At 41.0% G+C, this 15,107-nt stretch overlaps 1 protein-coding gene across 2 annotated transcripts in view; it reads right to left on the bottom strand.

Moving 5' to 3' along the window:
• Positions 1–15,107, bottom strand: part of ppm1h (protein phosphatase, Mg2+/Mn2+ dependent, 1H) — a 37,501-nt gene that overhangs the window by 13,275 nt on the left and 9,119 nt on the right. For both annotated transcript variants that reach the window (XM_026175289.1, XM_026175288.1), the window contains 5 exons: positions 12,965–13,130; positions 10,850–11,206; positions 2,857–2,969; positions 1,770–1,854; positions 1,428–1,546 (listed from right to left, as the gene is read on the bottom strand). In XM_026175289.1, the coding sequence (XP_026031074.1) occupies positions 1,428–1,546; positions 1,770–1,854; positions 2,857–2,969; positions 10,850–11,206; positions 12,965–13,130 (840 nt within the window). The remainder of the gene's footprint in view (positions 1–1,427; positions 1,547–1,769; positions 1,855–2,856; positions 2,970–10,849; positions 11,207–12,964; positions 13,131–15,107) is intronic.

The raw sequence follows: 15,107 nt of genomic DNA, 5'->3' as shown, positions 1-15,107 counted from the left end.
TGCATGCATGAGTCATTAGTTAATAAGAATACAATCATATCCACAAACTTCATAAAAGGCTCTCTGAAGGTCTTTCAAAGATTTCCTTTGGATATTGGCTGCTTTGTCACTCGTTTTCAACCCCATCCTTGTACCTGAGCATTTTTGGAAGAATGTTTTTTTCCCCTTGTTAAACTGACTTATGAATTATTCAACCTTTAAAAGCGGTCAAATCGTTATCAGGATGTAAGGAGGAAGTCAGCTGAGAGGTACAACAGTGAGTGTCTGTAGCCAACTGTAAAACATGGCAGAGGCTCGGTCATGGTTTTTGACTTGTCTAGATTTTGATTCGCAATGCAACACCATTCGGAAAGCATCTGATTGGCTGAATTTATCAGCGTGGCAATGAACCCAAACACACCGTCAATGCTGTAAAATCATACATGAATAGCAAATCTCATAGGCTAGCCTAAGCAGAATGGAGAGCTCAATATTATTAATATAAGGAGTGTTGTGATTGCACGTATTTTTAATAAATCTGTAACCCAATTTCCTTTTTTTTCCATTTATAGAGCTTTGCACTGTTCTATATGTTTAGTTTTGTAATCCATATTGTGTTAAGTTACCTGGGTAAATATGCTAAATTAGCTGTTTAATCGTAAAGGTAGCGATGAAGACCTTACTTTATTTCTGAGTGTTTTTGAATTGCGGTAATGCTAGTTTAATAGATTGCCATGGCTGGAAAAAGTAAAAACAAAAGGTGAAGATTCAGCAACGATAACTAAAAGCTTTAGTGGTCCTACAAAATTAAATGATCTATCCTTGAACCCATTTCTATATAAAGAAAATGTAAACACAATGTTTATATAATATAACCTTCCCTGCCTCCGTTTCTCTGGTGCCCTGGTCTCAGCTTTTTCTGTTAGTCACTTCTTAGTTTTTATACATTTTTTTCTATTTCCCTCCTTTTCTCTCCATCTGTACACTTTTTATTTTTCTCTTTACTTTAGGACACAGGGCAAGGTCTTTGCTTTGCCCACTAACACACAAAAGAAGAAATACGAAGGACAGTTCCTGACCTCTTTATGACAACTGATGACTTGAATGACTTTTTAAAAGTAAAGTTTCTTCTCCCCATTGTGGCCATTGTGTTAATAGTTAAGTACTGACCTTACAATCTAAAGTTCCCAAGATGATTGTGGAGTGCTAATGAACTGAATTACTCGGTGAATGGGACACAGATGAATTTCTTTATAGGGTACATAAATGCATTCAACGAGATATGTGGCTAAATAACATCGACAGCATTTCTAACAAATGTGAAGGACTTGAGTGCAGAAACCAAAATGTTATCCTCCCAGGTGGATACTGGACACTGACATACATTCAATCAGCAGTAATTTAGTCAAGAAAAAAAAAAGAAAAAAAAAAAGTATTAGTTAACCCACCATCCTGACATGGTGAAGTCACGATACAGCATCCTCTTCCCCACCTCCTTCCTCTGGACTCTCCTTGGGAATTCCAGATGTGTAAACTCATTCCCTAATAAGTGGGGCTGCATGTAGGCCTGTGATATGAAAAGAGAAAAAAAAAACAGAAAGAGAAGAAGATTGACGCGCCCTAGGGATAGGAAAAACAATTCCATAGTCTATTAAGCTGGCACAGAGAGCAGGCCGTGTAAGAGAGACAGAGCTAAGCATAGCTGGTGTCTCAACAGGAGGGGAGGCCAGCTCTGCTAATATCTGACAGCTGTGCTTGCTAGAAAGGAGCTGAGAAAGTTTCTTTCTTACCAAGAACTGCAGTCGCTGCCTCTCTGACTCTGGTGTGAACTCTGCTGACATGGGAATGACTTCCCCAGACCGGATAATGATAGCTCTGAGGGAGAGGAGCAGACAAAGCAAAACTCTATTCATCCAGGAAGGGACACAGTTGTTCCTGTAGGCTAAAGGGCACGAGAAGGTGAGCGAGAAACACAGAGACGAAAACAAAGAAGATTCTACAGTCTGCTACAGCAGGGGAAATCACTATTTTTGAATCTCTTTCGAATTTGTTAGTTTTCTCACATACAAATAAACAACACTTTAATGAAGAGGGACGGAATATTAACCAAAAATCCAGAACAAATAAACACTTCACATAAAAGTTCTAAATTAATTTAAAATGTTATTAAGGGAAGTAAGTGTTTGATCCACTACGATCTGCTGCTACAGATTGGTTGTGCGCTTGTGTGCCACACAGATTACAATCAACCAAGCAATTAGAGATACTCCTGATTATAGCTCATTATGTCCACAGACACCTGTCCACAGAATCAGTTTAATTCATTAAAACCTCCCCTCCACTGTGGACAAGACCAATGAGCTGTTAGACCATTAACAAGAAGCTTCACGTGAAGCTGACCACTGTTGGTGTGATTATTCAGAAAAAACTCTCTCTCTCGGTCTGGAGCTCTTATGTAAGATATCACCTCATTGGGTGAAGATGATCATGAGAAAAGTGGTGGAACAGCCCAAAACTACACGGCAGGAGCTTGTAAATGAGCTGAAGGGAGTTGGACCGCAGTCACCAAAGATGACCCAAAGATTACCATCCCCATAGTCAAGCATAGAGGCGGAAGCGTTATGCTTTGTTCGTGTTTTGCTAGGGGATACTTATTTTAGTCAGTGACATACAAATCAATACGTATTTTTATGCAATGTGTTTTTTTCTGGATTTTTGGTTGATATTCTGTCTCTCCATTAAAATAAAACCAGCATAAACACCAGAGACTGTTCCTCACATCCAAGCGAGCAACCTCACAAACTCAGCAGGGGATCAAATAATCATCCCCCCCCCCCACTGTATCTTACATATACACTCATTGCATGTGTATCACACCTGCTGTCCCCAGCATTCCCCACATAGAGGTTGCCGAGTAAATAGACGACCACCAGCGCTGTGCAGCCACCTGAGATGTTGTAGACCGCCTTCTCCTTTTCTATCTGTAAATCCTAAAAAAAGACAAAACACACAGAGACACAGACAGATTATGATGACGAGGACACATAATCCACAACCGATCCTCTGCACACCGTCATGTTTCTAATCACCACAGCTTTGAAGAACTGTTTTTCCCCATACAGCTTAAAACTGATACTGAGAAAATATTGCCTTGATACTCAAATCCTGTCATGATGCCGTTATTAATTATAGCACCATAATGAATTCATTTATCAAGAGTGCCACAAGTCAAGGAGCAATAAAAAAATAATGGAAACCAAAAAGGACAGATGAGAAAGTTTGGAGGGGCCCACTGATTATTACACCAGCTAATTAGCCCAGATTAATTTGGTGCTAATTAAACCAAAAATGATTTGAAGAAAACCATGCCGTCAGTTCATTCATTAGATGAATAATTAACCTGTCACTGAATTAATCAAAGCACTAACGTAAATTTGAACCAAGCCGCTCAGACTGCATTTAACCCTTTTTTGTGCTCTCCGTCTGCTGGTAACGGCTCCTCTGTTTTTTTTTTTCCTTTCTTTTAAATCGCACTACAGAAGCGGGAAGATATTTCAGGGAAACGAGTGACCCCATCAGGCACCTCATTCCCATCCCGGCGTCACTATCAACAGACTGAGTGGGGCCGATAATGTTGGCAAACACATTTGCAGCAAGTCCACCCTAGCACGTTTTTCCCATGAGGGATGTCACCCCTTACTAAAGCATATCGCCCTCTGCTCTGCCGCCGACGCCCTCCATCTGAATACAACTCTGTAAGCGTGCGAGCATTGCAGTGCGAGCAGTGTGGTTCTCTGACAGGAGACAGGAGTGGAATGCAGCGTGTGCGCACTCTGTGTGCATAACTATGTGTTCGTGTCCAGATGTAAGATGCATTAAGTGTGAATCTGAGTGCGCGTGTGTGTGGGTTGCACTCCAGCAGACACTCCTGGGGGTAGGGGGCTGAAGGAAGGGGTTGGAGGATAGGAGGGGTGAACAAATGTGTCCTTCACCCTGGATGAATTATGAATCCATAGCGAGCTATGCATATTTATCCTTGCTGTATCCAATACCTCTTGCTGCAGGCAAGTCTTCAATAATGAAAATGTCTGCATAAACATCTACACCTTTCTCCTGTGCGCCTGAGCCAGGAAGAAACAACTGAGCTTTAAACCAGAAGGCAGACCAAAAAAAGAAAGACGTAGAGCAGTTCAACGCTCATACATGCTCATCTCTTTATACCATACTACTATAAATGCTGAAGCGCTTTTTGCACAGCCCTGCATCTTTATTGTTTCCTGGAAGGAAGAAAAATACCATCAAGGAATACTGGTAGGTCTGACATCCCTGAGTGTCACATCAGTCGTGCAACATATCAACAAACTAGCCAACATACCAACAACTAAAGGGACATTAAGTGAATTAAAACAAATTTAATTGGACATTCTAACAAGGAGAGTCCAACCAGAATTAAGCAATTGTTTCCCACTTCAAAGTACAGCAAGTATACACAAAAGGTATCGTACGATTCACGCCTATATCGCATCAGACAGCTGAATCTCAACTCAGTGAAACACAACTGGGAAAACATTTCATAAAAAAAATCTTTTAGCTGTACCAACCCATCAACCAATCAGCCCATCAACCATGTTCGTTGCGGAAGATGACTAACTGGTTCTGCAGGATATCTTCCTATCCTAAGTTTTTCCTTCCCAGTGTCACCAATTGGCTGCACAGGAGGTCCTCTGACTGTTGGGGTTTTATCTGTATTATTGTCGGGTCTTTACATAAAGCAGGTTGAGGTCACTGTTGTTGTGATTTGGTGCTATATAAATAAAACTTAATTGAATTTGATATTTATGTATAGTGCGCCCATAAATAATTTGGATGTTGCTGTTTTAAAAAAAATCTTTAAGTTGCTCTAAAAGTCAAAAATAGACACGAGGTAGACTCACATTTTGTGTGACTGCATTTTCGAAGACCAAAAGTTTTTTTGTGTGTTGTTCTTCCAGTCAGGAAGGCCACAGTACTGCTCAGACCAGCCTTATCATTTAGTGAGTTTACTGAATCAGTGAGAGAGCCCAAAGATATTAGGTCCAAAAGCAGGAAATGAAAAGAAATAACTCAGGACAGTCACAACAGGAAAAGAGGATTAATTTCAGGCAAGAGAGCTCTCATGATCGACAGTGTGGCAGGTAATTAACGGAATTAATCATTTTTAAACTAATTAGCGACAGCAGTAACTATCAGTTGATTTTGAATGCAGAAAAAGACCTTTGGGTGAAATCTTTTTGCAAATTAGAAAAACAATCCTAGCATCAAACACACACTCACACAGCCACAAGCCTATCTGACAGGACAGGTACTATTCACTACTGCTATACTATGGCCATATGAAAAACAATGTTTTCAAATGACTGTATGCAGGCCTGGTGGTGGGACTCAAGTGAATGATATGAGGATATGAGGGATGAGTCAAAACATTTGCACAGTCGACTACTGTGCAAATAAATACTAGTTTTGTGTCTGCATGATAAATATACTGCTACAGTAAGCAGCTTGTTAGCTCAGTACAGGCTATAACTTTAAATCAAAATGTTACACTGTCACATGAGAGGTTATGTGCAAAACTATTTTAAAGCTCGGGCCACAACACTTTCAAATAACCTGTGATTATAACTCGTACGCATATTTCTCTCGTTCTGGCTCTTACGTATTTTTAACTGATGAGCTGGTATTTCAGCCAATTAAGCTAATTAAGCTAACCTTGGTTTGAGTCTCTCTCCTAAAGCTGCAAAGCTAATAGGCTAATTTAAAAAGTCAATAAGCATGTTGTAGCTTTTGAAAATGTAGTTCTAATGTAAGCTTACAAATCAGAGACCAAGCCCCACAGTTCAAAAATAGTGGTAAAATGTACAAAGACAATTATTATGGCTAAACTCGATTATACGATGTATACATAGTACGAAGTGTATATATGATATGATCTACAAATAAATTGGACAAAAAAAAAAAAAAAAAAAAAAAAAAAAGGTGAGTGAGTACTGACATATTTCCTGCCCTGGCTTTAGATACAGCTCAGGTGATACACCTCCGTCTATCAGCTAACACTGGTTTTGATATTTACACAGGGTTTATCAGGCCTCAACAGCCCCTCTATTTCCAATGGGGATGTGTGCCAGAACTGAAGGTGGAGCCTGCTGATAAGATACAGAGATTGGTCTCACAAAAAAGATCTCACTCAAACCTTTCCAAGACTCCCTGACACTTTCCATTTTCTTTCTTTCTTGCTTGCTTTCTTTATGGGGGGGTAAAAACGAGCTTCCTTGAAGAAAAACAGGTCTACAGTGGGGCAAAAAAGTATTTAGCCAGCCACCGATTGTGCAAGTTCCCCCACTTAAAATGATGACAGAGGTCAGTAATTTGCACCAGAGGTACACTTCAACTGTGAGAGACAGAATGTGAAAAAAAAAAAAAATCCATGAATCCACATGGTAGGATTTGTAAAGAATTTATTCGTAAATCAGGGTGGAAAATAAGTATTTGGTCAATAACAAAAATACAACTCAATACTTTGTAACATAACCTTTGTTGGCAATAACAGAGCTCAAACGTTTACTATAGGTCTTTACCAGGTTTGCACACACAGTAGCTGGTATTTTGGCCCATTCCTCCATGCAGATCTTCTCGAGAGCAGTGATGTTTTGGGGCTGTCGCCGAGCAACACGGACTTTCAACTCCCGCCACAGATTTTCTATGGGGTTGAGGTCTGGAGACTGGCTAGGCCACTCCAGGACTTTCAAATGCTTCTTACGGAGCCACTCCTTTGTTGCCCGGGCGGTGTGTTTTGGATCATTGTCATGTTGGAAGACCCAGCCTCGTTTCATCTTCAAAGTTCTCACTGATGGAAGGAGGTTTTGGCTCAAAATCTCACGATACATGGCCCCATTCATTCTGTCCTTAACACGGATCAGTCGTCCTGTCCCCTTGGCAGAAAAACAGCCCCATAGCATGATGTTTCCACCCCCATGCTTCACAGTAGGTGTGGTGTTCTTGGGATGCAACTCAGTATTCTTCTTCCTCCAAACACGACGAGTTGAGTTTATACCAAAAAGTTCTACTTTGGTTTCATCTGACCACATGACATTCTCCCAATCCTCTGCTGTATCATCCATGTGCTCTCTGGCAAACTTCAGACGGGCCTGGACATGCACTGGCTTCAGCAGCGGAACACGTCTGGCAGTGCGGGATTTGATTCCCTGCCGTTGTAGTGTGTTACTGATGGTGACCTTTGTTACTTTGGTCCCAGCTCTCTGCAGGTCATTCACCAGGTCCCCCCGTGTGGTTCTGGGATCTTTGCTCACCGTTCTCATGATCATTTTGACCCCACGGGATGAGATCTTGCGTGGAGCCCCAGATCGAGGGAGATTATCAGTGGTCTTGTATGTCTTCCATTTTCTGATGATTGCTCCCACAGTTGATTTTTTCACACCAAGCTGCTTGCCTATTGTAGATTCACTCTTCCCAGTCTGGTGCAGGTCTACAATACTTTTCCTGGTGTCCTTCGAAAGCTCTTTGGTCTTGGCCATGGCAGAGTTTGGAGTCTGACTGTTTGAGGCTGTGGACAGGTGTCTTTTATACAGATGATGAGTTCAAACAGGTGCCATTCATACAGGTAACGAGTGGGGGACAGAAAAGCTTCTTACAGAAGACGTTACAGGTCTGTGAGAGCCAGAGATTTTCCTTGTTTGAGGTGACCAAATACTTATTTTCCACCCTAATTTACGAATAAATTCTTTACAAATCCTACCATGTGAATTCATGGATTTTTTTTTCACATTCTGTCTCTCACAGTTGAAGTGTACCTCTGGTGCAAATTACTGACCTCTGTCATCATTTTAAGTGGGGGAACTTGCACAATCGGTGGCTGACTAAATACTTTTTTGCCCCACTGTAGATCCTTTGAGGGGTGAGACTCTGCCAAAATCAGCTTTTGGGTAGTTTCTCAGCAGGAGCAGAGCTGACAGTGTTTTGTTCCAAGAGGAAATGTGTGCCATTTGAACCAAACTGCATCTAATTTTACGGAAAAATGATTACTGAAATTAAAATAAGTGACAGCTCGGGAGGAGAGTAAGTACTGTAATTAGAACCCATTGTGTTGTAAGAAAAAACACACTGTGACCACCTGAAGAAACAAATTAGTGTAGCACTGAACAATGAACCTAAAATACACTGTATGTGCTTTAAAATATATGATTTAAAAATAGCTCTTTCAGGGGCAAGTTCGGGAGGAAAAGAAGCCAATGTTGGTTGCAAGTAGAAAAATAAAAGAGTAAGGAGGACTCCACCACAGAGAATGTGCTGCCTTTTCGGTGAAACACTGAATTGAACCCGAAACCTGATTTCTACTAATTAATGCCACAATGTTCAACAAATGTTAGCCTGACATTGTTTCAGTAATCACCCTGACTGCTTCTAAAAACATCCCTCACAACTTCGAATCAGCAGTTCAATAATCAACAATTCACAGTTGAACTTTTAGTTAACTAATCCTGCAAAAAGCATTGCTGTACCTACAAAGACAGACGAGCACCAGTCCACAATTTCTCTTTGGTTGGCAGTGCGGCTTCTTAAACATTACTAACCACACACTACCACCTAGTGGTCAACAAATGGAAGCACTAGACGGCATTAAGCACTGATTTCTCCGAGGAGACTGGTCCACACTGCCATTCACCAATATCTGACCCGTGTTACATTTTACAGTTAGAATTTATGATTTTGCAATCAAAAGGATAATTCAGTGTCAGGCCTAGCCTATTACAGGAGGGGGTTTACCTCCACCACACAGATATTAGTCTAAACATGGGGATGTGTGGTGTACACAAGTGTAGTGACACAAATTGTGTTGTGTTATAAAGAACATATCACCTAAAAATCTTCCAAATCAAACATGTGGCGATCCCTTGTGTATAACACAGCAGACGGAAGCAACGTTCCCAGGAAATGCACATTATGGGCTAAGGGACAAAAAGATTCCGGCTTTAATCATTAGTAAATTCCATGTTTGAGGTACAGGTGCATCAGCAGTTAGTTCTCACCTGTTTTACTGGAATTCTGAACATACCTAAAAACCTTTGCTTATGTAAACTGGCTGACAGGCATTATACTGTTTACATGGGAAACTGTGAATGACTGCAAATGAAACCCTCTTTGACTTAAGAATTTAATCTCCCTATACAGGCGTGCATAGGATCATTACAAACATAATCAAGAACAGAGAGCCTGAAGGTGAAACTGAAAAAGTGAACTTTGACCCCTCAATCACACAGGCTAGCACTGTTTTGATTAGCTCTGCTCTTGATCCCATGGCCTCTCCACGGGTTAAATCTCAAGCATCCACTTAGAGCGCAGCCAGATGCCGAGTGCTTGTGACCTGCAGCAGCTTATGGCGAAAGTACATTACTTCTCCTGGCTGTGCTACTTGCCGTCTGACTCAGGCTATCAGGCCTCTGGTAAAATTTACAGCGTGTGATCACGCCATAAGTACCTTATCACCTTTAACCAGCTGTCAGAGACACATAATCTCCTCTCTAAAGTGCTGGAGGTTGATGCTCAAGACAAGCCCATTAAAACCTGCAGTACTGTTAATACAGAGAAAGTCAATTTAAAAGGTACAATGTGGAAAATCTCACCACTGGATGGCAGCAGTTGGCTCTTTTTGCACCGATTACCTGCTGTTAGCCAGTGTTAGTGAAACTTCCTTTGATCTAACATCGCTGGACTCAGACACTCAGTAAAGAAACTCTCATACAATGTGAGAAACTGTTAATTAGAGGAGTACCAAAACCATCTCAACCACTGTATTTAAGATGGTGGAGCAACATGGTAGTTTCCACAAGCCAAACCTGCTCCTGTGTTTTTTTTAATGGATTAATTCAAGTTTATGAAAATGCATCGATTTGTGGGAAGACATAGTTGGGCACTAATCAATGTATATTTATGAGTACAATATTTTTGTTTTCTATTGAATAATCTCAAACAGTGACTTACTGTACCTTTAAGTTTTGAAATACTAATGTCGGCTCTAATGGATAAAGTCATTTAATAGTGTAGCACATAATTATTTTACAGCTGTATAACTGAACATACTGAGCAAATTAGCAGCAGAAAGGGTAGCTCAGGTCATTTCTACACCGTAAACAACAGATTATATTGTGTGCTGTATGTGTGTACGCGCTCACCTTTACACACCAGCAGGAAGTTAGGAGGCTTATGTGCAATTGGCTTGACTGTCTAATCATGACAAATCAGCATTTACTGATAGCAACTAGAGGCTAACAGATGTGAAGATTATTAATTTTATAGTATGTGCGCAGGCAGTGATGAAGTGGAGCGTGGGATGCAAAAGAACAGTAGTTTGGAAATTCCCTGTATGTGTATGACAGCTAAAGGTGTGTGGAGTGATCAAAAAGTATTATATGGTTATGGGTTTGTAACTTAGCTTAACAGAATACAGTTAATCTTTTCATTTCCAGCAACGCCCTGCTTCCAGGCAAAACAGCTGGAAAAGCGTCATTTTATGAAGAGCAGGAGAAGCTTTTCTTTGTATTCTTTTCATTGTTACAGCATTTTTTTTAACTAGCGGATAAAAACAGGTGTGGGTGTGGGCAGTAAAGTGCTCTGCTTAGAGATACACCACCTGACTTTAATGAAAGGCCCAAAAGTGCCATAGAATCAAAATGCTCCTCTCGAGCCTTGAAGATGGTATCCTGCAAATCAATCTATGACGCCACTGTGGCTAAATCCATCTTTTATATACAATCTATGCATTTGACATGGAACGTTTACAGGTCAAAAGACAACTACAGATCACGCACGTGCCTCTTACCATGTCTTTGAAGGCGTTCTCGATGGCTCCAATCACCAGGCTCTCCTGCGACACCTTCTTCTCTGTGAAGAAGCGTGTCGGTGGGGTACTGGGGGAACCCGGAGCCCCTGCGGCACCCCGGAGCGATGCAGCCCTTGTAAGGACACGCTGAGATGAAGGGGTGAGGTGGTGATTGATAGGTTCCTCACCCAGGCACGTGGGCGGCACAAGGTTAGGAGTACAGAGGATCTCCATCACTTCCTGTAGGTGCAGGGCAATGTGGTGGTGGAGAAGACGAGAGGCCATTACAGCTGCCCCGGAGCCAGCGTGGCCATCGAACAGTGCCCAGTAGTGTAAAGTTAGGTCTTCAGAGTTGTCCTGGAAACAGATAAGAATCAAAGTAAATAAAAATGTGTCAACATTAAGTATGCAAAATGCGAGAGGAGGAACTTCATCTGACTTTGCATTCATACTGATCTATGAACTGCACGCCGAAAATCCACTGAATATCAAAGGTGGAAGTATGTGAAGTACAGCCTGATGGGCAAAGAGTCGTGACATTTAGGAACCGCTGATGTACAATCATGGTAATGGTGCACAGAGCGAAAAGAGAGACCTTTTTAATACCAAATCAGAACCAGTTGAACTCAAGGTACAGCTCTCAAACACAAACAGGAAGCTGTACTATGTAAATTGCGCTGCTCACAGTTGGTGGATGAGAGCGCCTTTCTACACAGCATTCAAATTCATCCCATCGGTCTTCAGTGTGAAGACTTCGTAATCTGATCTGAGCTCAAACCTCCCCACAGATATGCACGATGCCCATAAGTGAATGAACCTGATGTTAATGTTTGCTTTCGCTTAAATCTGGAGGTATTAGTAGGTGCGGCATGATGCAGTTTGTGCTCTGAAACCGCACACCGCGTCCTCTGTGTTGATCTACAAAGTCTCATCTCCCACACAAGATTCAAAATGTCTTGTGATCTGGCTGATTCATTGCTCACCTTTGAGTTTTTGGTCTTCACAAAAAACAAAAAAACAACAACAATGGCATATCAGCACAGCTCCCCTATCAGTAATGAAGTCACATAGCCACAGAGTTGCTGTTGCATGCATCACATTTTGCTGCGCAAAGTAAGCCTCTGATTGTCTATATATGGCACAGGCAAATTCTACAGCGTGAGTCTACGAGGCAGGCAAAGAGCACTAAAAAGGCTACATCACTGCGAAAGTGAGTCATGAGATACTTGCATGAGTTTGCTGTAGGCTCCGGCTGGGCCTGAGTAAAGTACTGGTGAGCTGAGAGGAGATTTTATGAGCAGTATTAGTATACTGTAATCACAAAGGACTTTAAAAGAGCTGGTAAACATTTTGCGCTTTTCATCTTTTCTCTGCCTTGTAGGGAATGGGATAAATTGCAAGTGATTGAATTAAGTGTGTCAATATGTCGTGACAGTAGAGCAGTGACACTGCATTTTGGTATAATGATACACAGTTTTCTTTAGTACTCCATGACACAATGTTCTTGTGAAAGCAAACAAGGGTGACTTTAAGAGTCATTGAAGGTTACTGTGGAGTGTGAAGGACGCTAAGCTGTCCGCTCCAATAAACTGCTGGGTCTCACCAACAGGCCCCAGGGGAATTCACTGATGAACTCATTCTACCTGCATTACCTTCATCAGTAAAGCTAAAATGTAAAGGCTTCAGTCTGCCATGGCATTTTTCTAGAAAGAAAGGAGGCATTATGACCCTTAAGTCATGCATGATAATCTGCTAAATTCTGTAAAATGTTTGGTCTGCAAATATAAGACTGTCTCGTAGAACACCGTTTCACTTGCTCAGTGATCCTTTATTAACTTTCCACCCGATTTCACCAAAAGACTTTTCCTTTTTTCCATTCTTTTTACTTCAGTGCAAATAATTATTTTGGCTGCGCACATGTTTATCCATCCAGACAGCGTGCTATTTCTAAAGATAACAAATGGAGAAGAAATGCAATAGATCACAGCACAGTTTGTACTCTATCCTTCTCTGTTGTCCTTTCCTGTCGTGAAAATGCATCTGCAGAATGTCCGTGAAGGTGGATGTGATGGGGGGATGGGGGGGTTGGGGCATGAACCCTCCATTTTGACTTACCGGGTTCTCCCGGAGGCCCAGACTCTCACCATTAGGCAGGGACGACCTCCTGCGGGTTGTGGGGGTTCGGTTAGGCGCGAGGCTTCCTGCAGGTCTCCCTTTAACAACCAGGACCTCACAGCAAGCCTGATCTTCATTTAATGTGCTTTTCCCTGCATTGATGACCCTGGACAGAGAGATATTTAAGAAATTCCATATATGAAACTATCATTTACACACTATACACATTGCAATGGCATAAGAATCTTTAAATTAATGTAAAAAATTTAATGTCTGTGTAAAAGAAATACAGAAATATAGTCTGGTACAGAACAAAAATGTTTAACAGACACGATATACTGTAGTTACAGTATGGTTATGTGGTATAGTATCATGTAGAATAGGTACTTTATTAAATTCAAATATCCAGCAGCTCCAAAACAAACATCCTTCCAAGAAATAAATACACTAATTGCATAATATTAAAAATAGGATTAGTAAACACATTTTTGAGGGAACTATGTATAAGACATCAGTTGTCATCTTTGCTCAAATCACTTCAAGTACGTCCTTCTACCAGGACAAAAACAAATTTCAATAACAGCTGTGGTCTGTGACTGTGCCTTTAGCGCAGTCACATAGACATGAATGTTCTACATGTTTAATAGTCTTAAAGTTTCTTGGTCAGCACATGGCTGCAGATGTATGAGATGGAAGCTGTGTAGTCTGTCAACCCAGTGATGGTTTTTGGACTGTAAAACCATCCAAAAACACGATTTCTGTGAAACAGTTTACGTGACACCCATTTTGACAGCGAAACATTAAGAAATGACATCAACGAGTTCACTTTAAATACATATTTCAATTTAAGCCTTACACAAGCAGGACAAAGGACAGCAAGACACATAAATACTGCATTATACAACACCTGGCAGATGGTGCGCTGCTGCTGCGAGCTGCTGTGTAGACATTGACAAGCACACGCTGCTTAACACCACTCCAGGCATTCTCATTTTAGCCACAGTGAAGTCTAGTCAAGTGAAGTGAAGTTGTCTACAGGGGGCTTTTCAAACTACGTGTATCATTTTTAAGATCAGACCACAAGAGAAAAAGAGCCAACATATGAAACTGGAATGTAAATTTATAAAAATTATGCCACTTTTTTTCCCTTTAGCCCGAACCATAACAAAGACCCTTTAATATTTCCTACTATCCTTAAAAGCATTAAGCTATTTTGGATCTTATGTGTCCAAAGGGAAATTAGACCAAATAAATGACAAGCGATATGGCTACATGTTGATATGAGAGGCAGTCACGATTATTTCCCAAAGGAGAATCCTTTGTAAACAAACCATGAGAATGAAAGCAGTGATCCTCTGTCTCCAGCTAAGAAAACACTGAGCCATAAAACTGACAGGATATTTATAGGATATTATTATTGCTGACCTACACAGTGAGCTATTCACTGCTTCCCCACCCCAAAAAACACAATAAGAGCAATGTGTGTCAAGGATACCAACAACCATTAGATGACATAGTCATGGGCCAGAACTCTTAATCTCTGAATTCAAGTTTTTTAAGCCTATTGCCACAGGTCTGTAAAATCAAGAACCTAGCCATGCAGGTCGTAAAGAGTTCCTACTATAATAGGATGCCACCACGGCAAAAATACAATACAATACTACTTTATTTGTATAGCACATTTAAAAACCAGCGGTACACCAAAGTGCTTCACAGTAATACAATAAATTAGAGATAGGAACAATAACAATAAATACACCAGCAGGTGGAGAGCACTAATTAGCTGCAGCACAGTGTAAATAAGTAAAAGAAAATACAAAAAAACTCGACTAAGAGGTTATTCAGCAATAAAGTAAAATGATTAAAAGTACATAAGGGAACATTTGCAGGAAACAGGCACTAAAAGACTGAATCGATTCAGATGGACGAATAGCAGTAGGAAGATTATTCCAGAGGTTGGGTGCAGCTATAGCAAAAGCACGATCACCTCTGGTCTTCAGCCGTGACCTAGGTTGCACTAAGAGCAGTTGGCCCGTTGACCTCAGTGCTCTCCTAGGAGTGTACAAGCTGAGAAGTTCAGTAAGATAGCTAGGAGCCATGTTATTTATAATTTTAAAGGTAAGCAACAGAATTTTAAAATCAA

The sequence above is a fragment of the Astatotilapia calliptera genome, chromosome 7 (assembly GCF_900246225.1).
Source record: "Astatotilapia calliptera chromosome 7, fAstCal1.2, whole genome shotgun sequence".
Classification (NCBI taxonomy): domain Eukaryota; kingdom Metazoa; phylum Chordata; class Actinopteri; order Cichliformes; family Cichlidae; genus Astatotilapia; species Astatotilapia calliptera.
This window is presented reverse-complemented; position numbering and strand designations above follow the sequence as displayed.